A 27,347-nucleotide genomic window follows, 5' to 3' on the forward strand; every position below is an offset into this window, starting at 1 on the left:
GGTGGAGTTCCTGACAAAACTGCTTTGACTTTAGAGGGAGGCAGGGCAGGTGCTGCTCGCAATAAACGCACCTCTGTGTCTGATTTTTTGGTCAATTGCCTGATCTGGGAGACACCAAAGGACCACGAGTTCCCCTGAGTGTTCCTCCATTGACTGCCCTTCAAAACATCTATACCTAAGAGATTTGTTTGGAAAGATCCTATGGCTACCATAGTGTTGACTGGGTTTTCTCTCCTGGTAACCATAATTTTACTGAAGTCATAGATACTGACTGTGTTTTTCCCAGGGCATTTAGGACAATTAAATTTTTGGATGGAATTGCGATTCCACATCGTTCCGCTTCAGTCTGCGTTAGTGCGGTAATTTGTGCCCCAGTATCAATTAAAAATGTTACCAGTCTTTTCTTTGGTCCTACAGCAGCAGTAATCAGTAAGTCTCCTTCTGTGTTGCAGGTGAGTTGTCTTACAAACATCCATCCTCCGCATCCCCCCTCACCTTTGGGGAGCGGAGGGTCTAGTTTCCCGTCACCTTCTTTTCTCCAGTCGGCTCCTCCCCGAGGTCTATTAAGGGTGGAGCACTAGGGGTTTGTTTGGAAGTGACCTTTTGCTCAGGCCATTTCTCCACAAGTTGCTCTAATTTTTGAGTCATGAGTCCATCCATCAATTTCCAAAGAATGCCTTTCTGAAGCCCTAATTGCCACAATCCCAATCGAGTTAGGGACCTCTCTCTCCCAGGATTCTGAAATCGGGGTGATCCGAAGCCTTGTCCCTTCCTCATTGATGATTGTCGCCCACTAATTTGCTCTGCAGCCCACACAACCCTTGTTTCAGTTCTTTGGGACGGTCCACCAACAGGACCATATTTTCTTCCAAAATTAATCAATTCCTGGGCTACATCTCCCCATGTCCATATTTTCTTTTCTGGCCGTTGATGGTCAGGAGTCACTATCCCCTCCAGAGCGGCCGTTATTCTTTCTCCATTAGGAGTGTTTTGAATCTTCCCTTGCAATTGAATAGCAATGGGTTTCAGGGAGTCAGGGAGTCCTCATATCAGAGGAGTCATCCTCTCTGGGTCCACAGGCATCATCATCGGGGAGCCTTGGTTGGGCTTGAGCTCCCAATCATACATCATCTGCAGACAGGCTGCCTTCTGTACACTTTCCACTAATTGATCCACTGTACCTGTTATGGCAAGGGGATCTCCCCTCTCCAAGGGGTTCAGCCCTCTGGCCCAGTATGCAACTCTCTGAGTCAAAGACCATGGGGCTCGGCAGTCGCCAGTGGTTAGAAACATACCCGGACCCCAATATCCTTCTGCTTCTTTCTCAGACAATAAAATTCCATCCCCCCCTGACAGAGACACTCTCCACATGTACTCTGTCTCTGATTCTTTTGCAGTCCTTGAAAAATCTTTTTTCAGTTTTGCCAATTCAATTGATGTAAATGGGACTTCTTTGATGATAACCTGAGGACGGTTATCACTATCGTCCTCATATAGATACTCTGTTTTAACCAGTGGATACATGTGGGGGTGACTTTCTAAAGTTTCTTTTGCCTTCTGCAAATCTCCTTGGGGATAGATTTGACGTATCCCTTTCTCCAGAAATTTCACTTCTGCCTTGGCATGGGTATCTGTCTCTGCCAAAATGTATTCTCTCAATTCGTCTTTCAATATTCTATTTTGATCCCTTTCCTCCTCTAACAACTCTTTAGTATCTCTCAATTGGTTCTGCAGGGTCTGTATGACTGTCTGCAGCGAGTCTATTACAGCAACATTGACTAGACTTCTTTCTCTCTTCCACCGCAGCTGCCAGACTTGCTCCTAACACTGCACAAATTATAGCTTTTCCTTTCGCCTTTCTAACCTTAGCTTCCTTCTGCAATACCCTTATCCGATCCACTACACTCTGTGGTTGGAACCAGTGGTTTTTCGCCCAGTCTCGCCCCTGAATTGAGGGACGGGATCTGTGGGCCTCCAAAAGATCATATATCTATTCCTTCAGCCTCTGAGGGCACATCATCCCAGCCCATTCCTTTTCCCTTTTCCTGATACAAAGGGGACATCGTCCTGAGAGGGTCAAACCTTAATGTCACATTTCCCCTATTCTCTCCCAGGAGACCAAATGTGAATCTCACACAAAAGCAATGCAAAGGGATTTTCGTCCTGAGAGGGCCACAACTTGATAAATAACTTTAACCCGTTCACTCTCAAGAGATCACAACTTAACCCAAACACAAATGCAACATCACTGTCCATGCTCTCCCTGTTCGCTCTCAGGAGATCACAACTTAATATAAAACACAGAGAACTTTTTCACCCTGAGAGGTTTGCATCCAAGACAACAAGGTAACACAGCACTCTTGTCTCAAAGGATCCTGTCCGTGACGCCAATTTAAAAAATGTCCCGATCTAGTATCGGGGGAGGGTTCTTAAACAATCCCGAGAGTGAGATTAAGACACAAACGAGGTCAGATGCTGCATAACCTTATGAACTTTATTTTCCATAACAACTAATAAGAGCGATAGGACAGAGAGGAAAAGAAAGGAAAAGGTCGGAATCCCTAAGCAAGAACACGGTAGAGGCGCAACTAATTACCACCACCACGACCAGGGATCCGGCGATGTTCTGTCGGTCCGATGATGCTCCACGTTCCTGGCTCCGAGTTGGTTCCCCTCTTCAAAGGACTACGCTGTCTGTCTTTTTTATAGTCCCCGTCCCCACGGTTTGTCTGCCCATTTCCACGGGGCTCGTTGTTGTAGGTGCCACCCCGTGGCCCTCCGTGCGCGCATGCCCGGGTGTCCATGGTGGTCGTGCTGGCGAGGGGCCGATCTGTCTCGCCGTGGTTTCCCCTCCACCCGGCTCACGCGTAGGCGCAGCTCGATGGGTGACTGCTGAGACTGCTGCTGTTCTCGTCTAGGGCGGATGTGGTTTTCGTCGGGGACTATGTGTCTCCTTCAAGATGTGCTCCTTTATGCTGAGTCAGGAAGTGGTCGTCGTGGAGACAGAGATGTTGAGACATACTGAAAGTCCAAAAAGTTCCTTGCATATGCACAGTAAAAACCCACTCTAAAATTTGTAGAGGTTGTTTTTGTTCTGAGTCCCATTGCATAATGATGGCCAATGGATATTGTCTATTTCCTCCACTATTGATAATCATCAATTGCACTGGGAGTTCCAGTTGTATTAATTGTGCATGACATGATTCTATTTTGTCTGTAATTTTTTGCAAGGCAATTTTATGTTCCTGTGTCAGGGTTCTTTTGCTATTAGCTTGAATAGTAGTGTTCAACAGTGACATTAGTGGCTTTATATCATCATTGGTAATACCAAATCACTTTCTAACCCACTGGATATCTCCAATTAGTTTTTGGACGTCATTGAATGTGTGGACCTCTGTATTAATTTTTAATTTCTGTGGATGAATAGTGGCATCGGTGATTGTCCACCCTAAATACTTCCAAGGGGAGATAGACTGTACCTTTTTGGGAGCTATTTTCAAGCCTCTATTGGACAGTTCCTTTTGCAAATGACCCAATATAGTTTCTGATTGCATATGTTCCCCAGCTATTAATATATCATCCATGTAGTGGTAAATAATCAATTGAGGAAACCTTTTTCTGACTGGCTCTAGTGCCCAGGCAACAAAGATCTGACACATAGTAGGAGAATTTTTCATACCTTGAGGTAACACTACACAATGGTACCGTTTTGCTGTCTCAGCCTTATTTATAGATGGGACAGAGAATGCAAACTTTTCCCCATCATCCTCATGAAGTGGAATGGTGAAAAAACAATCTTTTACATCAATGATTAACACCGACCAAGATTCTGGTATCATGGAAGGAGATGGTAATCCGGGCTGCAAAGATCCCATTGATTCCATTACTGCATTGACCTCATGCAAATCACGTAACAATCGCCATTTGTTGTTCTTTTTAGGAACAACAAAAAATTGGAGCATTCCAAGCACTCTGTGATGGGATAATATGTCCTGTTTGCAACTGTTCTTCAACTAACTGATGGATGATTTGCAGCCTCTCTTGTTTCAATGGCCACTGATCTATCCACACAGGTGTTTCTGTTTTCCATTTAAGTTTGAGGATAGGCTGCTCATCAATGGCCATCACTGAAAAGGCTGTGTAACCAATGTTGTTCAAACTTGGCTTAGGACATCTTGTCCAAGTAATGTGATAGGAACTTGCATCACATAAGGCTTTATGGTAACTTGAGCCCCATCAGGAAATTTAATTACAATAGGATCTGTGCTAGTTCTGGTAGCTTGGGATCCCCCAATGCAAAACACTCCTGTGGCCGCCTCAGTGGTGGGCCATGAGGCAGGCCATTGTTGGGCTGATAGAATGGTAATGTCAGCCCCTGTATCTACTAACATTTTAAATTTTTTGCAATCCCTGTCAGGAGATTGAATAACGATTTCACATTCTGGTTTTCCTTGGTGTACATCAAGAGACAGATATACTTGTGGTTGTCCGGATGATCCAAATCCACCAGTGCCTCGATTACCCTCCCCTACATTTGGAACACACACTTTAAATGGCACAAGCTTGGCAATTCTGCTGCCTTTGGGAATAAACACAGGTGGGGTTAGGGTTTGAACGATTATTTTTATAACACCAATATAATCCGCATCAATTACACCCAACAATACTTGAATGCCTTGGCGAGTCACCGATGATCTCCCTATTATAAAAGCACTTAGTCCAAATCCTAACGGTCCTTCCACATTTCTATCTACTAAGTTGTGGTGGTTTAAACCCTGCCGGGACCAGAGAGCACGTTGCTGTTGCCCCTCCTCCACCCACAGCCGGTCGGGCTGGAAGTTAGGCACAAACCCGGGTTAAAATAAGAAGAAATTTAATACAACAGTGTGATAATCTGAACAACAACAGTGGCAATGATAACAACAATAAACAGCAATAACAGTGAACAAGACAAACGATATACAGAGAAATACCTCAAACGGTCACGGAACAAAGCCGACACGTGGGTCCCGCCACCAAAAAGCCAAAGAGAAAGTAAAATCAAAGTTTCCCGCCCCTGGACCTGACGTCAGCATTGTATGAATAACCCGGCTGGAGATCCCTTCCCCCTCTCTCTCTGCTGGGGAAACTTAACCCTATCCTAGTTGAACCAGGACATAATCCATCCCTTTATTCTATACCATCTGCGTCATGTCCAGCTGCTATTTAGCAGTTAACAATAGCAAAACAATAATTTACAAAGGCACAGCATAGTTAACGGCATGTTCTCACCCAGAATCAAGTCCCCCTGTGGTACACATCGGGCCTCTCCATTGTCCTGCATCACCCACCATGTGCACCCAGGTCCCTGGGCAAAAGCAATCCTGTGGATGGGTTTGCCTTTACCTTTGCCTGGTGCAGGACTAAACCAGACCATTTTTCCCAATATATTCCTCATGCGCACCACAGGGACTTTATCCCCATCTACAGCATGTGGAGGTTTTGACTGAGCCGGGCCAGCTCGACTGGCAGATCCTCTTGTGTTGACTAGCCAGGTGGCCTTTGCTAGATGCATGTCCCAGTCTTTGAAGGTCCCACCTCCCAGTGCTTTCAATGTGTTTTTTAACAGTCCATTGTAGCGCTCGATCTTCCCAGAGGCTGGTGCGTGGTAGGGGATATGGTAGACCCACTCGATGCCGTGTTCTGCCCAGGCATTCATGAGGTTGTTTCGGAAGTGGGTCCCGTTGTCTGACTCAATTCTGTCTGGGGTGCTGTGTCCCCACAGGACTTGGGTTTCAAGGCCCAGGATGGTGTTTCGTGGCGTTGGGCGCTGGGTAAGTTTCCAGCCATCCAGTGGTTACTTCCACCATTGTGAGCACGTGGCGCTTCCTTTGGCGGGTCTGTGGCAGTGTGATGTAGTCGATCTGCCAGGCCTCTCCATATCTATATTTCAGCCATCGCTCTCCATTCCGCTGGGGCTTCACCCACTTGGCATGTCTGATTGCAGCACACATCTCACATCCGTGGATGATCTCTGCAATGGTGTCAATAGTAAGGTCCACCCCTCGATCTCGAGCCCACCGGTATGTTGCGTCTCTACCTTGGTGGCCCGAGGTCTCGTGGGCCCACTGAGCTATGAACAGTTCACCTTTGCGCTGCCAGTCCAAGTCCACCTGAGCCACTCTAAATCTTAGCAGCTTGGTCTGCCTGCTGGTTGTGTCGATGTTCATCAGTGGCCTGACACTTGGGTACATGGGCATCCACATGGCGCACCTTCACAATGAGGTTTTCCACACAGGCTGCAATGTCCTGCCATACTTCAGCAGCCCAGACGGCTTTACCCTTACGTTGCCAGTTGTTCTGCTTCCATTGCTGCAGCCATTTCCACAGGGTATTCGCCACTGCCCAAGAGTCGGTGTAGAGGTAGAGCCTTGGCCACTTCTCCCGCTCAGCAATATCCAAAGCAAGCTGGACGGCTTTGACCTCTGCAAACTGGCTTGATTCACCCTGTCCCTCAGCATCTGCATTGACCGGTCGTGTGGGACTCCACACAGCAGCCTTCCATCGTCGATGTTTTCCCACAATACGACAAGACCCATCAGTGAACAGGGCATATCACTTCTCCTCATCCGGCAGCTCGTTATATGGTGGGGCCTCCTTAGCACGTGTCACCTCCTGTTCTGGTGACATCCCGGAATCTTTGCTTTCTGGCCAGTTCGTAATCACCTCTAGTATCCCTGGGTGGCTGGGGTTCCCTATTTGAGCCCATTGTGTTATCAACGCAACCCATTTACTCCACATGGCATCGGTTGCATGATGCGTGGAGGAGGCCTTTCCTTTGAACACCCACCCCAGCACCGGCAGTCGGGGTGCCAGGAGGAGCTGTGTTTCAGTGCCGACCACTTCTGAGGCAGCCCAAACTCCTTCGTACCCTGCCAGTATCTCCTTCTCAGTTGGTGTGTAATTAGCTTCAGAGCCTTTGTATCCCTGGCTCCAAAAGCCTAGAGGTCGGCCTCGGGTCTCCCCAGGTGCTCTCTGCCAGAGGCTCCAGGTAGGGCCGTTCTCCCCAGCTGTAGTGTAGAGCATGTTCTTAACCTCCTGCCCTTCCCGGACTGGCCCGAGGGCTACTGCTTGGGCAATCTCCCGTTTAATCTGCTCAAAGGATTGTTGTTGCTCAGGACCCCATTCAAAATCGTTCCTCTTACGGGTTACGTGGTAGAGAGGGCTCACAATCAGGCTGTAGTTCGGGATGTGCATCCTCCAGAACCCCACAGCACCCAGGAAAGACTGAGTCTCCTTTTTAGAGGTTGGTGGGGCCATGGCTGTTATCTTGTTTATCACCTCCATTGGGATGTGGTGATGCCCATCTTGTCATTTTATTCCTAGGAATTGAGTTTCCCTTGCAGGCCCCTTGACTTTCTTTTGCTTAATGGCAAAGCCGGCCTTCAGGAGGATTTCAATTATCTTCTTCCCTTTCTCAAAGACTTCCTCTGCTGTGTCCCCCCATATAATGATGTCATCAATATACTGCAGGTGTTCTGGAGCTCCACCTTTCTCCAGTGCAGTATGGACCAGTCCATGGCAAATGGTGGAGCTGTGGTTCCACCCCTGGGGCAATCGATTCCAGGTGTACTGGAGGCCTCTCCAAGTGAATGCGAACTGTGGCCTGCACTCTGGTGCTATCGGAATGGAGAAGAATGCGTTAGCAATGTCAATCGTGGCGTACCACTTGGCTGCCTTTGACTCCAGTTCATACTGGAGCTCGAGCATGTCCGGCACTGCAGCACTCATTGCTGGCGTAACTTCATTCAGGCCACGGTAGTCCACAGTCAGCCTCCATTCACCATTAGGCTTTCTCACTGGCCATATAGGGCTGTTGAAGGGTGAGTGAGTTTTGCTGATCACCTTCTGGCTTTCTAGTTGACGGATCAGCTGATGGATGGGGACCAGGGAATCTCGGTTGGTGCGGTACTGCCGCCGGTGCACCGTCCTGGTAGCAATCGGCACTCCTGCTCCTCAACCTTAAGCTGCCCCACCACTGAGGGATCCTCTGAGAGGCCGGGTAAGGTGGACAACTCTTCAACCTCCTCCAGGGCAGCCACACCAAAAGCCCACCGGTACCCTTTTGGGTCCTTGAAGTACCCTCTCCTGAGGTAGTCTATGCCCAGGATGCACGGGGCACCTGGGCCAGTCACAATGGGGTGCTTATGCCAGTCCTTCCCAGTCAGGCTCACTTCAGCTTCCAGTAGGGTCACCTGTTGGGATCCCCCTGTCACTCCGGAGATGCAGATGGATTCAATCCCACTGTAGCTCGATGGCATCAGGGTGCACTGTGCGCCAGTGTCCACCAAAGCCTTATACTCTTGTGGCTCTGACGTGCCAGGCCATCGGATCCACACTGTCCAGTAAATCCCATTATCCCTTTCCTCCACCTGGCTGGAGGCAGGGCCCCTCTAATCCTGCTCAGCATCACTCACTTCTTGCAAGAATGATTTATTGGTCCCCTCAAGAGGGTCAGACATAACGTTCACCATTCTGTTCTGCCTGGGGGATTTCTGACTGGACACTGGAGCTGCACTCTTCTTGGAGGACTCCCCTTTTGTGATGGTCTTCCCTTTCAGCTGCTCTACTCGTGCAGCTAGGGTGGCAGTGGGCTGTCCATCCCACCTCCTCATGTTTTCTCCATGGTCACGGAGGAAAAACCACAGGGTGCCTCGTGGTGTGTACCTTCTGCTTCCTTTCTCTTGGGTGGGGAAACGTTTACTTCTAATGGCTGAGACATCAGCCCGTGCAGGTGGAACGTGGGACATGTCCTCTTCCATTTTCTGGACCCTCTGAGACAGTTCCTCCACAGCTGAGACCCAGGAATATTGAGATGAAGGGAGATTTCCCTCATATTGCCGGAGCTTGCCAACCACTCCATCCACTGTTAGAGTCTGTCTGTACAGCAGGACACTATTGCCAGTGCTTTCAAGTGTGCTTCTGGTGTGCTCTTCAGGAACTTTCGCCACATCAGGTGTGTGCAAGGGGCCTGATCTGGGTCCATGGGTGACTGTTCATTATTCAGATCACCATAGATCATCTCAAACACAGCCAGCTCCCTGAGGTTCTGGATGCCTTTTTCAATGCTGGTCCATTTGCCTAGCTGACATAGGAGATCATCCTTGTAGGGGTGCCTCTCCCTTACACTGAGCAGGAGATGCTTCCAAAGGCTGAGGGTTTGAGTCTGTTTCCCTATTTCCCTATCAGTGCCAGCATCCTTGGCCAAAGATCCCAGGTGCCTGGCCTCTCTCCCCTCCATCTCAAAAGCACTGGCTCCATTGTCCCAGCATCGGAGCAGCCAGGTGCAAATCTGCTCGCCTCCCAGGCGGCCGAAATCTCTCTGCATATCTTGCAGCTCAGTCGGGGATAGAGATCGGACAATCGCCTCTGGCCCTTCCTCCTGTTCCCCTGATGGGCCTGGCTCATCCTCATCCCTCACTCTGCCAACTGACTTTCTGGTATATTTTGTTTTCTGTATCGGGGCGACTGACACTGGCACTGCCTGGCTCTCTGGCTCAGTCGCTGTGCTGGTGGAGGCAACTGAGACTGGCTCTGCTTGTGCCCCCAGTTCAGATATTGTTTTAGCTTCTGTGGCCTTTTCTTCCCCTTGAGGGCAGCGGGTGGTATTAAAGAGGACACAGTAGGCATGGGCAAGTCCCCAACACATTGCAGCGATTTGTGCCTCCTGAGTTTTGCCAGCTTGGTAACACACCCTTTCTAAGCACTCCATCAGCTTCTCAGGGCTCTGCATTTGTTCAGGAGTGAAATTCCAAAGCATTGGAGGTGCCCACCGACTCAGGCCTTTGCCCGTCTTTTCCCACACCCCTTGCCACTCACTATTATCTGACCTCGGGGCAGGTTTCCGGGCACTGCTATTGTTAGAGAAGTGCCGCATGGCCAAAACCGAAATCAGACAGACATTTAGAAAGCATTGTGCCACAATCACACTGGCCTGCAGGCTCCAAGAATAACTGAAACTCCCCAAAGCCGAAAGCACCTCTTCCCCTGGCTCACCCATAGAGGGGGTGAAACCCCTAACAAAAGGCCAAACGGCAAACAGGTACCGGCCCCCCCCCCCCCCCCCCCAGCGATACAAAGGCAGCATAAGCATTCAATAGCCCGTATAACAACATGAGACCCTTTATACATTTTCCACCTAAAACAAACGCCAGCACAGGGATCATACACTGGATATAAGGAGTAATCCAGCCCCACTATGCAAGCAAGTGGGCCAGCATTGCAAACATTTTCTTATCAAACAAATACAAACAGAAAAATTACACCCAACAGATTGCTCTATCACACTCTGGTCAGGGTCTGTCCCTTTTTATTCTTATTTCAGCCCCCACGTTGGTGTACCAATTAAGGCTGTGATGGTTTAAACCCTGCCGGGACCGGAGAGCACGTTGCTGTTGCCCCTCCTCCACTCACAGCCGGTCGGGCTGGAAGTTAGGCACAAACCCGGGTTAAAACAAGAAGAAATTTAATACAACAGTGTGATAATCTGAACAACAACAGTGGCAATGATAACAACAATAAACAGCAATAACAGTGAACAAGACAAACGATATACAGAGAAATACCTCAAACGGTCATGGAACAAAGCCGACACGTGGGTCCCGCCACCAAAAAGCCAAAGAGAAAATAAAATCAAAGTTTCCCGCCCCTGGACCTGACGTCAGCATGGTATGAATAACCCGGCTGGAGATCCCTTCCCCCTCTTTCTCTGCTGGGGAAACCTAACCCTATCCTAGTTGAACCAGGACATAAGTGGACCTTCTGATCTTGTATGGTAACGTCTACTGCCATTTCCACGTCCACTCTGGCACTCCCTGTTGTGGTGGAGGTGTGAGTGGACAGGAAACCACCTCCTGTCCCTGATTTTGAGCTTGCCATACACCCCTTACTTGTGTCTGAGCACGAGATGGATCCGTGCTGTTTTTCATGTTTCCCGAACCTGTTCTGCACTCATGGGTGTGGTGAGCAATCATGTTCAATTACTACGCCATCTTTGAACCTTTAGACTTTTGCACTGTGCTTGAAGATGACCTCCCTTGCCACAGTTATAACACTTCTTTCCCCTTATTTTGCCTTTTTAAACCTGGAAAAATGGCGCAACCACCTCACGCACAGCAGCTGCATAAGCTGCAACATTAGCCTGTTGTGTTCCTCTGTTGGTTAATACAATCATGGCGGCTACAGGCGCTCCTTGGGGGAGGGTAGCTAACCGTCGCTTGGTAGTTGGGTTGGCATTCTCAAAGGCCATTATTTCAAACATGTTCTCTTTCATTTCTACAGTCAAATCAGGTTGCTGTTTCAGGGAGTCATAAAGGCGGTCTACAAATTTGGAAAAAGGCTCATTAAGACCTTGTTTTACTGTTACAAATTTATCTTGCCTTTTCCCTTCTATATCAGGTACAGACAGCAGGGCTTGAGAAGCTAGTGACTGTGATAGTTGTAAACTGCATCAGAAAGATTTACTTGCACATCTACTGCTGCAAAGGGTCCTGTACCTAACAACATTTGTGTCTGAATGAGATGAAGTGGATCGCCTTGTGGTCACGGCCAAACTTGCTCATTATTAGCCAGTTTAAGCCATGCACTGTCAAACAGCATCTTTTGAGATGGAGTTAATACAACTGCTGCTTTTTGATCAATATCTTTTGGAATTAACAGTGCTGATGAAAAAAAAAAATTATTTGCTTTGTTAATTGATGGTGAAGGCCATTTTGCATTACTAAAGCTCTAGCCTTTTCAAGCAATTTCCAATCTAAAGGATCCCACTCATTAGTACCAGAAGCACTGTTAATAGAAACAGGAAATGCTTGTACACTTTCAGGAATAAAAGACCCTTCCATAATAGCAACTCTGATAACCCCCTTCCATCGGTGTGCGGCCACAGAGGCACTCCACATCTGTGAGGAGAAAAGGTGTGAAGTTGCAGGGTGAGATGGTGAAGGCACAGCCACTGCCTGTGACAATGACAGGAACGGATTGGTAGCAGGTACTGGAACTGAATACTCAAAGGGGGGGTCAGGAGCAGATGGTTGCTGTTGTGCACCCAATGAAAGGGTATATGATTTGTGGCCCATCTTCTCTTCCTGTGTTACAGTCAATTTTTCAAGCTTGTCTACAAGCTGCTGGAGTAAGATTTCTGCATTTGAAATGCCCGGCTAGCTCAGTTGGTAGAGCACGCAACTCTTAACCCCAGGGTCGTGGGTTCGTACCCCACATTGGGCACCACTTGCGGGAGAGCTGAGCACACACACGACCAATGGGATCAAGCAATGCCCGTTTATTACAACTAAGAAAGCCCTTTTATAATGTTCTCCCGCACACGTGAGTAACATGCAGTACAAGTCCTCAAGACTGGACAGTTAACTTAGCCCGCGCTTTAAACCTTCTTATGATTGGATAAAAGGTGCCACATCAGCCTTGCCAGGCTTCCTGCCCTGTGGAACTTCCTCTTCCGTCCCAACCCCTTCCGGGGGTTGTCTCGTCGAGTTTCTCCCCCCTCATTCAGGGTTACGTCCTTATCGCATTCTTGCTCAGCTGAGGCTCTTATCAGTCCTGTTCTCACGCAGGATTGCTCACATGTCCATTCTCGCAGAAAGTCCTCTAGAATCCCAACAGTCTAGATCTTCCAGTACCAGATCTCATAGTATATTCACTGGATCACATTGGCCACAATTACACGTGATATATAAATCCTAAACATCGAAGTGACAGAGATTGCCTGCTGGAACTAATTATTTATTTTCTACTGCTGTGTTATCAATTTGAAGTAAGCAAGGAAAACCTGGCCCTAAGCATATTAAACTTGGAAGAAAAGAGAAAATGTTTACAGAATGAACCCAGAACTATATACTAGCTGTTAAATTCCCTCACTGTTTGGTATTTGCTAAAATCATATTGGTAAGGTGTGTATGCAATCAGTTTGTGTTACATTAATAAGCTTTCAGCTTCCAGGAGCTGGGAATAATTAATATTTTAATACCTACTTTATTTTTAAGTCATTCATATCTAGCATAATGCTGTCGTGATGTAGATACGGATTATGTAAAATTACTTTGAAAACGAAACACTAATTTTCATTGAGTTGAGTAGTAGTTAAAAGCCATCTCATTTACTGTGCTTCATTTGAGTTTTACATCTGTATGGATCCTGACTGCAGACCATGGCACCCTGTGGAGTTAGTTCATGATCCACACAACAGTTCACCTGCACAGGCCCAGGCTGGGGCTGTGCTGGAAGCCCAGCATGGCCTTCAGACCTGGGTTGTGCTGCACAACTCCTTTGGCCACAGGGCAAAAGCAACCAACGGGCTGTAAGAGAGGAGCGTGTAGGCAGCTCCACCTCCACACCACCAACTACGCCACTTGCAAGACCTTCCGTTTACCTGGAAGTGCAGCAAGGTCTTCTGAGAACATTGTTCCTTTTTGACTGTAGAAACGATAAAGAGCTGTTTCCTTGTTTTCCTAGAAAATCCTTTAATAGCTTGAATGACCAAAAGGGAGAATCTCTTCTACAGATGGTGTCTGCCCAGCACACTGTACATGGGTTGGAGGAGTGTTGTGGTAAGGCATTAGCTGTCTTTTTCTACCTGCCAATCCACAGAAATGTGGCTCTCAGATCACAGCTAACCCTTGCAGGAGGTTAAAACTTTAGCGGGAACAAAAGCACAGACACCAATATGATGGTTGCTACTTGTTCAGCTTACTAGCTGTGCAATTGCCTTATATATGCTCCTTAAAGGGATCCACCTTAGGCATGGCTGTGTTTTGGTAACATTCTTCTTTGGCATGTTTGATTGGTTCCCTATTCTTCCCAGACATCGTGAGGTCTTCCGAGTGCCTCTCCCTACTCTTCCCCGTCCCCATGCTATATAGCTATATTTGTCATAATTGAAGTGCTTGTTGTTCTATTTCTTCATATGTAGGTTTTTTATATCCGTTCCCTTTTTCCTTTGCTTTCTCTTCGTTCTTTTCCTGTATTCACCACCGCTGCTGCATGCTTCTCTGTAGTGCTTGCCCATACGTTGGGTCTGGGCAAGATGGTTCGTCTAGCGAAAGATCCAAGTAGCCAAAGGCCACAGAAATATCTGCAAAAACTTTTAAGAAGAAATGGTTATTTCAGGTTTTATACATCATGCAGGTATCCATTTAATTAAACCATCCTTTTCCACTGCTGTGTACCCACGCCCAAACACTCGCAGTGACAAGCCTGATTGCCGCTATCGCTCCCGGTTCCTTGACCTGAAACAAAGGATAGTTTTTTGTCGCCTGGGTTGGCATAATGTGTTTCCACAGGGGAGGTGCGGACTCGTCCCCTCTAACAAAATGATTTAAAGCATACAGGGCGCGAGACAAAAGAGTCTGCTGTCGGTCTGTGGGTATTGTCCCCTTATGACCTTCCCCCTGCCCAAGCTGTTGTAGTTTTGCTTTTAGGGTGCAATGCGCATGTTCCACTATTGCTTGCCCTTTTGCCCTCTATGATTGGTCCCGGCGTGGTGTCCATGCGCTGTTCTCCTGCTGGGCAAACATCTTGCTTTCAACAGTACAGCTTTCTTACCTTTTTCTACGCACACTGTTTGTCAGCCCCTTGGCTTTGCAGGTGTTCTTCACAATAGCTACAGCCTGTCATTACAGTGAGGCCATTCGGTCTGGATCGCTCATAATATGTCTGTTGTTTTTTAACCAGTCCACGAGTCCCTCTTTTTGTTTTTGAGCAATCTAGACCCCTTTTATTGTTCAGTCCATCATTTTCATAAAACACTTCCACACACAGCTTAATATCGTGAAAAGATTACAATGACAATCAAAACTGTTACTCAATATAAAATCATATCCTTTAACCATCTAGTAATTGGTAACCTTTTAGCTGAATCATTATTAAATATTCTTTCTTCTTCGAGATGTAAACCCATCGTGTAAGCATCACTACAAAACCAAGTGTCATTTACTGGTACTGCTGAAGGAGTCATGTTTTGCCATCCTAGCCTATATACATCCCCAGGCCTAATCTAACATGCTGTTCCCAGCTGCTGGGGAAGAGAGCCTCTCAGCTCTAACTCCAACCAAACAGGTCTGGGATGGGTCGGCAGCAGTTGCTAAGCCCAGGCAAAATGTCTGCTGTCTTGACTGATTTTTCCCTGCCACCTTGGCACAGCTCAGCAGTTTCTTATCTATCTTACGAGGCCTGTTCTTCATCAAAGCTTAGCTGTTTGTCAGAGGCTGTGTAAGGCCGATGCCTCCCAGATCTCCCCTTTCTGTTTTGCAGTGGCACCTGCAAGACTTGTTTGGGAGCTGTTATCAATTAAGGGTTAGATAAACTTCAAAACACAGCATACTTAGAATAGTTCAACGGAAGGCTAAAACAATATAGCAGTTACAATTACTAATTAAAAAGAGTAGGCTAATTTCACTACCTATAAATAAAGGATATGACTAAATACTACAAAATAAACAGTAAGGAAAGTACGGAATAGCATATTTAATTAATAGAAGTACTAACATTCAGATGCACAATTGCTAGGGAGCCCTGGATGCAGCGAGAATTCAGAGTGCCCTTCCTCACAAACTGGAAGATGCGTCCATCCGTAGGTAGAGGCATCCAACATTGCTGCAAGCAGGTCCAGCCTCTAAATCAACAGGCCAAAATAACTGGCACTTTTCTTTGAGTGGAAACATCTGATTTCATCCTCCTGTTGGGTTCCACCCAGAGCCTGGCCAGTACTCCAGGGGGAAAACCAAGGGAGTTTCTAAATAAGATTAAACACTTAAGCTCTTAAGTCTTAATATTCCTAAGCAAAGAAAGTTGAATACATGCATTCTTATAGCAGTTCATCCTTATTAATAACTACATTCCATCTAAACTACATCTTTCACTAGTGACTAGTAAGCCTATATATCTCATTAAGGAGTTGCCATTAATGTTAACATTTTCTCTTAAAAGAATTGGCGACTGTAGTGTAGTTTGTCCTGCTGCAGTAGCAAACATTACCCAGACATTCTGCTTAAATGATCAGTCGAAGAGATCGCAAACTGTCAGCACAGGGGCACCCACAGCACCCACAGCTGGATCCTGAGTGCTGGCTGCCTCTCACCCTCACGTGTGGTTGCACACACCTTGCCGGTGACCACTGGAGACTGAGACCTGTGGAGACACAAGCATAACCTCTTCCCCAGGTTATTAAAGGAAATGGTCCTTCCCAGTTACCCCTTTCTAGGTTTTTGTTAACACTTGAGCCTTGCTCTGGACTTCTTGTTGATCTGGTATCTGTGATGAGGAATGACACAATATTGGTGACACCTGTAACACAGGGGAATGTTTAAAATTTCATGACATATAATGCCTTATTTAGCCTTTTGTGAGGTGTAGATTGATATCTTGCATCTTGCCCCTTTGTTGTTGTTGTTGTTGTTGTAACAGACACTTTAGTTTGCTAGATGTATGCTTCACAGTGGCCTGACTAGCTGGTGAATGGGGAATGCAGGTCAGGTGCTTGACTCCCTGCTGTATGGTAGGATGCAAACAGTGCTCCCGAAAAGGTATTTATAGACACATGTACATATTTTAACATTTGAAATGCAGCTAAGTGAGTGACAACAGATTGCTGTAATTCTGAGGAGGTGAGTCCCCAGGGGCCGACACCACTTCCCTGTTGAAGAGATGGAGTCTGTCTGGTATTCAGGGCAAGTGGATAGAGAAAATTGTTTTTGTATTGCCCTGGCATTCTGGTGGAAAAAATGCATGTGTTTTTCATCTCACTGAAACAGCAGAGCATATGGTTGACCTGAAGCCAAGACTTCTCCCCCTTTTTGTTTTTGCAAAAGCGCTTTCAAGGTTTGGCGTGCTCTTTCTACGATGGCTTGTCCCGTGGGGGAATGCAGTGTACTTGCGATGCTTGTCTGTTTGCGATGGCGTTAGCTATGCGGTGAAGATCTTGTTTTGCTTTCTCTGTAAGTACTCTGGGTGATGTCAGTGAAGGATCTTTTCATAAAATATCAAACAAGCTATGCAGATCATCATCAGTTAGGCCCACAACGGCTGTATCCAATTTATGGTTCCTAACAGTTTCTGTAAATCTTTTAATAGCAGTTTTAAGTTGTTGCAGGACAATAGTCTGTTCACAGATTCTTCAGCCCAGGTACTGCCTGGTGATGATATCTGTACCTTTTCAAGTGCTATTTGCAACACCATTTGAGATAGTGAGTGTTTGGTTAAAGCAAGAGCCTTTTCCATGATCTCCTGTGTTTCTGCTGCTATAAGGATGTCGTCCATATAATGATATATAACAGCTTGGGGGACCTAGTGGGATTTTTATGTCTTATGGTAAAATAACGCAGTGGTATTGTTTTGCAGGTTTACTAATATTAATAGTGGGAATAGAAAAAGTAATTTTAGGTGCATCATTTGGATGCAAGGGAATGCTAAAAGAAATCAATCCTTTAGATCAATTACTACAAGATGCCAGTTTCGGATAATCATTGTTGGGGAGGGCATTCATGGTTGTAAAGTACTTTTATCCTCCATGGTATCGTTAATATGTTGGACATCATGTAAAAGTCACTATTTACCACTTTAATTTACAATAAGAAACTTATTGTCCCTTAATGAAATCATTAAGTTGGGATGACTTTTTTCTTGGCAAGGGCTACTGCCCGAGTCACACAGGTGATTCGGTTTACAAGGTGAGTGTCAGGGTGGGTTTCAGGGTGATTTGTGCTACAGTGGTGATTAAGACAAATTTGATCCAATTTGAGTTCCCCATTGAGCCATACAGTCATGACCCCAAATGTAATAGGGGTTTTCCAATATAAATGGGTGAATATTTGCTACTCAGTTTTCTGGGCCCCTTACATGAATGAGATCCTTGCTTTAAATTGCTACAGCGTGACACCAACCCCTGAAAAGCATTTGAGTTACCGGAGCCAACAGCCAATCTGCTCACAGATATTATGGTCACATCTGCACCAGTATCTAAAATGCTTGTCAGCTCAACAGATTTTTTAGCTTTAGTGAGAGTACATTTTACCAGAAGTTAACCTTGTGTCACTGTCTGAGTCCAAAAATATTTAAGGGGTACCTGCTGATCCAAATCCTGAGTCATTGCGGCTTCTCGGCATAGTATTAGGGGGAGCTGCAGTAAAATTAACAAGCTGAACAATTTTTGACCCTTTTGTTACTGAACACAGGGGTACAGACCATAATTTCGATTTTTTCTCTTCATAGCCAGCTTCTACGACCCCTGGTAAAACAAACAGCCCCTGTAAGGTTGCAGATGACCTTTTGACAATATTTTCATCAGGCAGATGGTTCAGAGGTGCACTCTCTCCGCAGAGTATGCACCTAAATTCAAGACAACAATCAACAGAGAATGACTGCCCCCTGCTAGAGGAGGTATTTCACCTGTAACACTGAGAACACGGAGCCCAAACCAACCGCCGCACCGATGCGCCAGCGGGCGGGCACTAGGACCCTGCAGTTCCTGGCCGGCCGCTTCCCTGGCCGGAGAACTCCGCGGCTGCAGCGGCCGCGTCTGGCACACACACACTCACACGGGCACACAGAGGAGCTCCTGACACTCATTACTGAGACAACATAAAGTGACAAATATTACAAATACGAGGACTCCATTAAGAACACATGAGCGCGCGATGCCGGGCTCATCCGCAGGCGGCTGCTCCGCGGCGCGGGGGGCTCGGGGAGGCCCCGGGCCGCCGTTGCCATCTCCATACTGCGCGCCCCGACCGCTGCTGGACCCCGCGGACTCCTCCGTCTCAGTAGTCTCCTCTGAGAAACGTTGCAGTCCCTGATGTGCATCCTTAGATGGATATTGTTCGGCTTGGGTGGCTTTCATCAATGCATTTGCCCTATCCCAAGTCATCAAGTGCTCTGGTTTTCCCAATTTTGCCTGCTCTGTTAAATCAGCTTTTATTAGAGGCCAGAGCTCTGACTTCATGCAATCCATCGCCAAGCTTTAATAATCTTTGTAGCATAGCTCTTAAAGCGCTCGACTTCATGGAAGTCTTACTTTGCATTCCCCATGTTTTAAGTACCTTGATTTGGCCTCCATGGCGTGCCGTGGAGTCTCCCGTCCTGCGTGGAGCTCCGTCACCTCCTGCCGTGTGCCGCCGACCGCCACCGGTCCGCACACCGAAATCACCACTGCCCTCACGTCAGGGTCACCATTTGTTGTGGTAAGGCATTAGCTGTCTTTTCCTACCTGCCAATCCACAGAAATGTGGCTCTCAGATCACAGCTAACCCTTGCAGGAGGTTAAAACCTTTGTGGGAACAAAAGCACAGACACCAATATGATGGTTGCTACTTGTTCAACTTACTAGCTGTGCAATTGCTTTATATATGCTCCTTAAAGGGATCCACCTTAAGCGTGGCTGTGTCTTGGTAACATTCTTCTGTGGCGTGTTTGATTGGTTCCCTATTCTTCCTGTACATCGCGAGGTCTTCTGAGCGCCTCTCCTTACACTAGTGAAAATAATAATGTTGTTACTTTTATTTCAAACCTATGAATGTTTCATGACCTGAACTAGAGGAGTACTAAAGGACAATAGTATGAGGTTGCCGGAAATGTTTGTGTGGGACTCAGAAAGGACTAACATTTGGAGAACTGTGTTCATTTTATGAATCACAAGAACATTCAGTTCTCTTACAGGCTGCCTCCCTACCTGGAGCAAGCCAACCAAACACCAAAAGACTTGCTTCTGGCTGTAAGACAAAAGTGTAGCCATTGATGGTAAGAATTATAAAAAAACCCTGGATGCAGTATAATATGGAGCTAGAGTGTGCACTATGGAAGGGATTATAATAGAAGTGCCTACAACTGTATACAAAATTAAACAGATTCAGTATCAAGTGTTCAAACCTGAACCTTTATCCTTACACTGTCTTCATAATTTTAAAGACAGTTTTGGTATTTTACTGGGCAAAAGCGGGGTTTTGCAACACAAAAAAATTTAAATTTTATGATGTTGAATGATATGGAAAATCCTATATCCAGCATCTTCTACTGCTTCTCCCACCTTCTCAGAGGCTAATGTCTGTTGAAGTCATGATCTAACAGGCTGTAACTGATCAACAACCAATCCTTATCTTTGTGGTAAAACATTTTTTTTAAAAATACACCTTATGAATCAGACCAGGTGATTTTTAAAGCTACCCTCTCATGTCTTTGATACTGTTGTTTGGTCGAGTATTCCATGGTGACATTATGATTCATGCTAAACAAAGTGAAAACTACTGTCCAATGGACTAAATTTTTGTGTGCAGCTGAAACTGTGACAAATACTAGCAGATACTCCAAGTGTGCTGTGGTAAATACTGTAAAGCTTTAGGGTCTTGACTGATCTGGCTAGGCTCCCACTTTCCTGCTGTAGAACAGTCAATAATGGCTTCTCCAGTCACTAATTTATCACATTTGTGTACGCACATTTGCAGGCAGTGGTTGAACTCCTCAAACATGGGGCTGACCCAAATCTGCCGTTAAGTGGAGCAGTAAGAAGCGCCCTCTGTGCAGCTGTCAGTACAGTGTATGAACAGCAGAGAACAACAGCACAAAGGATTGCTTTGGTGAGATAACATCTGGCTGTCTGTTGTTTTTTTAATTTAAGAAAAACAGTGGGTTTTGTCAGGTGCATTGAGTCCCCTTTCTGTTTAATGGGTAAGCTGATTTTTTTTTTTCCAGAACAGTTAATTCATGTCTATTCTAAAAGCTGTTTGTTTCTGTCCTGAGAAACAGGGGTTTTGTAGGGAAATTAATTTTCATGTTTGAGTAAAGAGGATGATAATCTCTTTGTGTAGAAGAGGAAAAATTACATTGAAGTCAAATGGGATGGTTGTAGTGGCCACAGCCCTGTCAAATCTGTTATGTTTATAAACACAAGCAGGGAAGGGAGATGCGTTGTGTTTGGTTGTTATTGTAAAGTGGTCAGTACCACTTGTGACAAGCGCACTTTCTCATCTGTGATGAGGTCAATGGCAGAATTTTTGTGAAATGTGAAAACTGGAGTTTTTCTCCTCAAGCCAGGGAGCACAGGGCTGATCTCATTCAGAGTGGAGGTGAAGAAGGCTGTAGCTGAGGGCTCTGGGAGCAATTTCCCGAGCTGGGTTCTGTTCTGCCCCCACCCTCACTAGTTGTCCCTGCTTCATTTGTTACTGCAATATTGAAATATCCAGAAACAAATAGCAGTTGGCTGCAAGAAGGCTTTACTTATGCAGTGCATTTGGATTTGACAATTCATCATCACCTCTAAAGGGGCAGAAGAAATGTATGGTTTGGTGGACAAGACAGTCTCACAAATAGAGGTTAAGCTCTGATGCTCAGTCCTGTCTCTCTAGCTGTGGTGTGAATGCAATTTTCTGGGAAGGTTTTCTTTTTGCTTGTATGTGTAATGATTTGATTTCTTCAGGTTGATAAGCTGCTTGAATGTGGCGCAGATATCCTTGCACCAGTCACTCTTAGGGAAGGACAGAGAAAAGCTGTGGGAACAGCTGTTGACTATGCCTATTATAAATATTATCAGGTATGACTTCACTTCCCATATCTGTGTATCTGCATCCATTCAAATACATGGCCTGTTGTGTTCTTATGAATTTTCTAGGGCCTTCTTCAGAAACTTTCATGGAAATCTGCGTTTTCCCTCCATTTGTTGTGAGACTCAGTTCAGCACTAAATGAAACATTAATCACTTAAAGTCTGAACACCTCTAATAGTTTTGCCTGTGAAGGCAATCTTTGCTGTCACATATTATAGTAAGGTTCCAATCATAGCCGGATTGTAAAGAGTTCATCTTAAACCAAGGCATTCAAACCAAAATTAATATGTGTTTCCATAAGGCTTCAGTCAAATCAGGAGAAATTATTACAGGTTATATATTATGGTAATTTTAGATGTGTTGTAAGCTATGATTGGACATTATTGATCAACCTTTAAAACAATGGATTTCCTAAATACAATATAAATTTAAATAAAACATACATTAATATATTTATAATGTATATTATGTATTGTATATAAACCAACTAAAATATGTATTTACTAAACAAATACATGGATTTACTAAAGTAGTCTTTAATCATTTATTAATCCCTTATAAAAAGAATCTTACTGTGAAATATAACAAATTTCTGCCTGATTTTTTTTTTTTTCTGCATATATTTGTTTAGAAAAACTTCTAAAAGGCCTGGGATTTTGTGACAGTTCTAATTAGAAGTAATGTAAGATTTTTTTTTTATATAGCCTTATTAACAAGAAAACTTACATGATAAGCAGATTGTGTATCTCTGGAATATAAACAATAGTTCTTCTGAAAAGAACAGAAGTAGTGGTGCACCTTGTTCATGGAGCAGCCTGCTTAGAGCTGATGAGGGTTATTGCATCCCACACTAATATTCTATGTAGACATTAAGTTGTGATTTATTTGCTTGCAATTGCAGCTGATCCTCAAACAGAAAAACAAATTAAGCAGTTTATAGCTGTAATCACAGGTCAAACTTGATTACTATACTCCAGGTACCTTACTTACTTTCCTGCCTTACTCTGGACTTTTCTCTGTACTCTCCTTGCTGGCACTCCCTACAGGGAAGCAGTATGGGGAACTGAGGAACATGATAGTGGACAAGCAGTGCCCTCTAGCTGTTTTTTTCATTTCCAAGAAACTTCTTGGTGCTTCCAGAAGTGCTGGGAGAGAGTCTGCAAGATGAGGACAGCTTCCAAGCACAAGGTCCTGCACCAGTATCAGGACAGCCCTGAAATGCTGGGGTTTCAACCCCAAGCCCCAAATGAAGGTTGACATATGGGTGATTCCCACAGCCCTTCCCCAAGGGGGGTGAGTTTGCCTTTAGGCTTCCCTCCAGGGTGCTCTGGCCTGGCAGACAGAGCCGTTGGGTAAAGGAGCCCCAGGGGTCTGCATTGAGTAACCCAAGGTCAGGGGTCCCACTGGGGGATAACAGCTGGGACCCCTTGCAGGAGGGGCAGTGTCTGTGTGTGAGGGGGATGCCCTGTGCAGAGTTCCCTGTTGGGGAAGGACCTCCCGCCTCCCTGGGACTGGGCTCCAGTCAGGTCTGGCCTTTCTAAACGCGGGCTGTGTAGAGATTCAGGATGTGGCTTCCTTGGTCTTATGTGTTTGGTTTGTTGACTTGGTTGTCTCCTGTCCCTTCTATGGGAAACTGCATTTCACCATTTATTCCACCTATTGTTGGTCGTGCAGTGTTGTTGTTGGGGTCAGTGGGATTGATGTCAATTATGTATAATCTGACTTGTTTGTACCCCCAGAGCTTACCCATGTACTGACCCTTTTGTATCAAATACCATTTGGTTATTGGTTCGTCTTTATGCTGGCTGTGTCCTTTATGCTAGGCCTAATAACTGGCAAAACAAGCCCCCAGTACTAATGCAGGCTGAGAGTAAAGGGATTGAGAGCAGCCCTGTGGAGAAGGACTTGGTGGATGAAAAGCTGGACATGACCTGGCAATGTGTGCTCGCAGCCCAGAAAACCAGCTGTACCCTGGGCTGCATCAAGAGCTGTGTGGCCAGCAGGTCCAGGGAGGGGATTCTGCCCTCTCCTCTGCCTCATGAGACCCCCCTGCAGTGCTGTGGCCAGCTCTGGGGCCCCCAGCACAGGAAAGACAAGGACCTGCTCGAGCGGGTCCAGAGGAGGCCACAAACATGGTCAGAGGGGTGGAACAGCTCTCTGTGAGGACAGGCTGGGGGAGCTGGGGGTGTTCAGCCTGAACAGAGGAAGCTCCGGGGAGACCTTAGAGCAGCCTTCCAGTACTCAGAGGGGCTACAGGAAAGCTGAGGACAGACGTTTTAGTAGGGCCTGTTGCCATAAGACAGGGGGTGATGGTTTTAAACTAAAAGGGGGTAGATTCAGACTAGATATAAAGAAGGTATTTTTTACAATGAGGGCGGTGAAAGGCTGGCACGGGTTGCCCAGAGAGGTGGTAGATGTCCCCTCCCTGGAAACATTCAAGGTCAGACTGGGCAGGGCTCTGAGCAACCTGGTCTAGTTGAAGGTGTCCCTGCTCATTGCAGGAGGGTTGGACTAGATGACCTTTCCAGGTCCCTCCCAACCCAAACTATTCTACAATTCCCCCCTGAAGAAACATTTGAAAATTGGTTTTGTTAACTTGTTGAATACTCACCAGATTGATAATTGGAACAACTGGAACATCTAACCTGGACATGTCCTGTGCCTTGTATCACAGACTGAGCTCCAAGCCAGGATCCAGCAGGGGTGATGCTGTGCATTTGGAATGGGTTGGCTTTAAATCTGAAACACTTGTGTGTTAGTGTTCTCATACATTAACTCATGGTATGTTGCAGGACAGAAGAATTGCTCACACACCATACCACGTACTGTCAGCATCTGAGCAGGAAGTTTTTCAAACACGCCGATCGCTGCTGGAACACATTACAGCAAAGCTCCGTGAGCGTGTCATCCTGAAAGAGAAGGAGTGGGATCGAGAAGAGCTGAGAAGATCCAAAAAATGTTAGTTTAAGCCTAAGAGTAGTTTGAGATTAAGGGTAGCATCACCTGGTGTGAAGGGGAATTAACTGTTGTAATTCCAGTGGTGCTGTCTGGAAAGGTAACTCCTAATAAAAACTGCTCCTACATATTTGGTAAGGAGATACAGGGGTTCTACAAACAATAAAGAGAATGAACAAAAAAATCTGAAAGAGAAAATCTAAATACGAGTTTAGTGCCTATCAGCTGCTTCCTGGTAAATCCCTGTACAAGATCTGTTACCACGTGTTAAGCAGTGATTGAGGAGAACCTTGACATTGTTTTGCATTTAGTGCAGGGAATGGAATGCATGCAATGGTGGCTGTGCACATCCAGCCTATTTTTATTCCTTATAGCAACTTATTCTCAGGTCCTTTCCTAAGACTCCCATTGTATCAGTGCTCGTCTGCTATTAGAGTAGCAACAATGAATATACAAATTAAGATGATTTGAGTTATATCCTCAGTAGTGCTCAAGTGTGTGGTGAAATCAGGCTTAGAATCTAGGTCTCTGAATACCAGTCTTCGGGGCAGAAGATGTATCATGCTTGGGAAGTGAACTCTGAACATAAAATTGTTACCTTTGCAGTTCAGCATAACCTGTGATTCTGTGGCTTTTCAGAAGCAGGAATTAAGAGTAAATTATCTGTATGATTTCTTTCTCTTGGCTGTGACATAGCAACTTGGCACCTTTTTTCTTGGCTTCTGAAGCTTATTGATGGAAATTGCATTTTATTATGTATCTTCAAATTTTATACAGTATACAGAGCCAAGCAGACTTTTAACGAAGGTGGATCTTGAGACTAGTGTTCTAATTCAAGTCAGAATACTGATTTTTGTTTTCCCCCGTGCCTCCTTTTGTCGATGTAGTGGATTCAGCCGTTCATAGGCGTGATTCAAAGAAGAAAGGAGGGAGCCATCGTGTGGAAGAAGTGAGGTAGGGCAGAGCTACTGCATTCAAGTATTGACTGTTCTTAATCAAAAATGCTATGCCCTGTTTTTTTCTGTCACCATAATTATTGTCACCCTGCCATTTTTCTCCTTTCTAATTTTCCTCTCTAGTCTACCCAGACTTATCAGCTGCAGTTAGCTTTTTTCTCTGCTTTGATCACATCACTCCTTTTCAGCTTCAGACTTTGCCATATATTCAGTCATCTTGTCCGAAGCAGTGTGTCTTTGTGTTTTAAACCAATTACGACACGAGTACTGTGCAAATGCTAAGAAATAGGCCCATACAAACTTTGTAGCTTACATTTCTTCAGAAATTGAAGGAAAGACCTGTGCAATTTGAATGTTATTTTTGGAATTGTATATTAACAAAAGTTTGAGTAATAATGGAAATAATACTTACCTCAAGGATACTGAATTCTGTCATCAGTTTTCCCGACTGCAGGGAATTCACAGGCTCCTGAACTTTGTCTCAGTATTTGAATCAAGGGGAACTAACATAGGTGTCAGGAACTGGGGCACTTTTGAAGACAGAAATTTTGAGGTAGCATTTTTGTTGAACTGAGATGGATCAATAATAGCATAAGATGCAGAAATAGCCAGAAGAATGTAAAGTGAAATAAAAATAAAATCCAGAAGGTTGAAGTAGCACAAAAAGATTTTACAAACAGATCTCAGCTATGACTTGCAGAGATGGATGAAACCTCAGTGAAACTTGGTAGCTCTTGGGAAATGTTTCTTAAATGGTTTTAAAAGATGTAAACACATAGCCCAGCTTGCACTTAGATCAAACGTTCTACTTCCCAGTCCCGCTGAAAGCCTTAGTCCAAGCACTCTTCACTTTATGCTCCAATTTTGGAATAACTGTTGTGGTTCCGTGGCCTATGAGTGTCCCTGATTGTTTCTGCAGTATCCCAGTGGGTTCTGTGTGGGTTTTTTAAAGACTGACATCTTGACTTTGTTATCTCTGGCCATACGTAATCAGGTCTGCCTGCCAGTTTGAAAATGGACATCTCCAGACCCAGTGTCATGAGTACACTGAAGCACGCAGTGTGACAGCATATAGCAGGATGTGGATATCCGTTTGGTAAAGGCTTGGGCATGTTTCTCACTAGGACACTTGGCTTTTCTGGGGACTGGCTCTGCAGCTGGTATGAAGTCTATTCCACACTGACTCCTGTGAGAAGCTAGAGAGTCTCCTGTTTCTTTATTGTTGAACATATTTCTATATTATAGCCATTTTAATTTAGTTTTATGGTGATCTGCAAGCATGCTGTCAGCTTGAGGAAAATCCTAAATAAACAATAATGTGCTTTCATTTTACATCTACTTCTGTTCTAGACTACCATTCTTTAAATACTGCTATCAGTGTGGACGTTCAGTTGGTATTCAGCTGTCACCTTGTATGCGTTGCCATGAAGTCTTCACTTGCAGTGAGACTTGCAGAAGCAAATCCTGGAATGAACAGCATAGGCAGGAATGCTTGGGATTGCTGGGTATGTCTGACAGTCATTACTATATAAAGTACAGTGGTTTGTGCATGTGTACTGACCTAGGTATGTCTTCCTTGTAATGGCCCAGTAAAATGTGTGTTCTGAAAGAATTTAAATAAAAAGGTTCAACTCATTCACTTGAATAGCTGTGGGTTTTGTAAACCCACCAGCTTTGAGAGCTACTACTGTGTCCTTACTTCCAGTTTTGAGAGAGAAGAATCTTTAAGGTGAGCGCAGAGCAAAGGAAATACTCTGTAAGACTGTTAGCTACTGTGAACATCAACAGACAACTTTCCAGGCTGAAAGACCACAAAAGATCTAATAAGCTAGGCAGAGTGGAGCTTTCTCTACAAACTC

The 27,347-nt window shown here is 45.4% G+C and overlaps 1 protein-coding gene across 1 annotated transcript in view; it reads left to right on the forward strand.

Annotated features, from left to right (window-relative positions):
• LOC141968878 (ankyrin repeat and MYND domain-containing protein 1-like) overlaps nt 1–27,347 on the forward strand; it is a 48,710-nt gene that overhangs the window by 19,703 nt on the left and 1,660 nt on the right. The window contains exons 2-6 of the mRNA XM_074924123.1: nt 20,481–20,612; nt 21,452–21,565; nt 24,370–24,535; nt 25,420–25,486; nt 26,839–26,993. Coding sequence (XP_074780224.1) covers nt 20,481–20,612; nt 21,452–21,565; nt 24,370–24,535; nt 25,420–25,486; nt 26,839–26,993 — 634 coding nt within the window. The remainder of the gene's footprint in view (nt 1–20,480; nt 20,613–21,451; nt 21,566–24,369; nt 24,536–25,419; nt 25,487–26,838; nt 26,994–27,347) is intronic.

Source organism: Athene noctua, chromosome 20 (genome assembly GCF_965140245.1).
Source record: "Athene noctua chromosome 20, bAthNoc1.hap1.1, whole genome shotgun sequence".
NCBI classification, from domain to species: domain Eukaryota; kingdom Metazoa; phylum Chordata; class Aves; order Strigiformes; family Strigidae; genus Athene; species Athene noctua.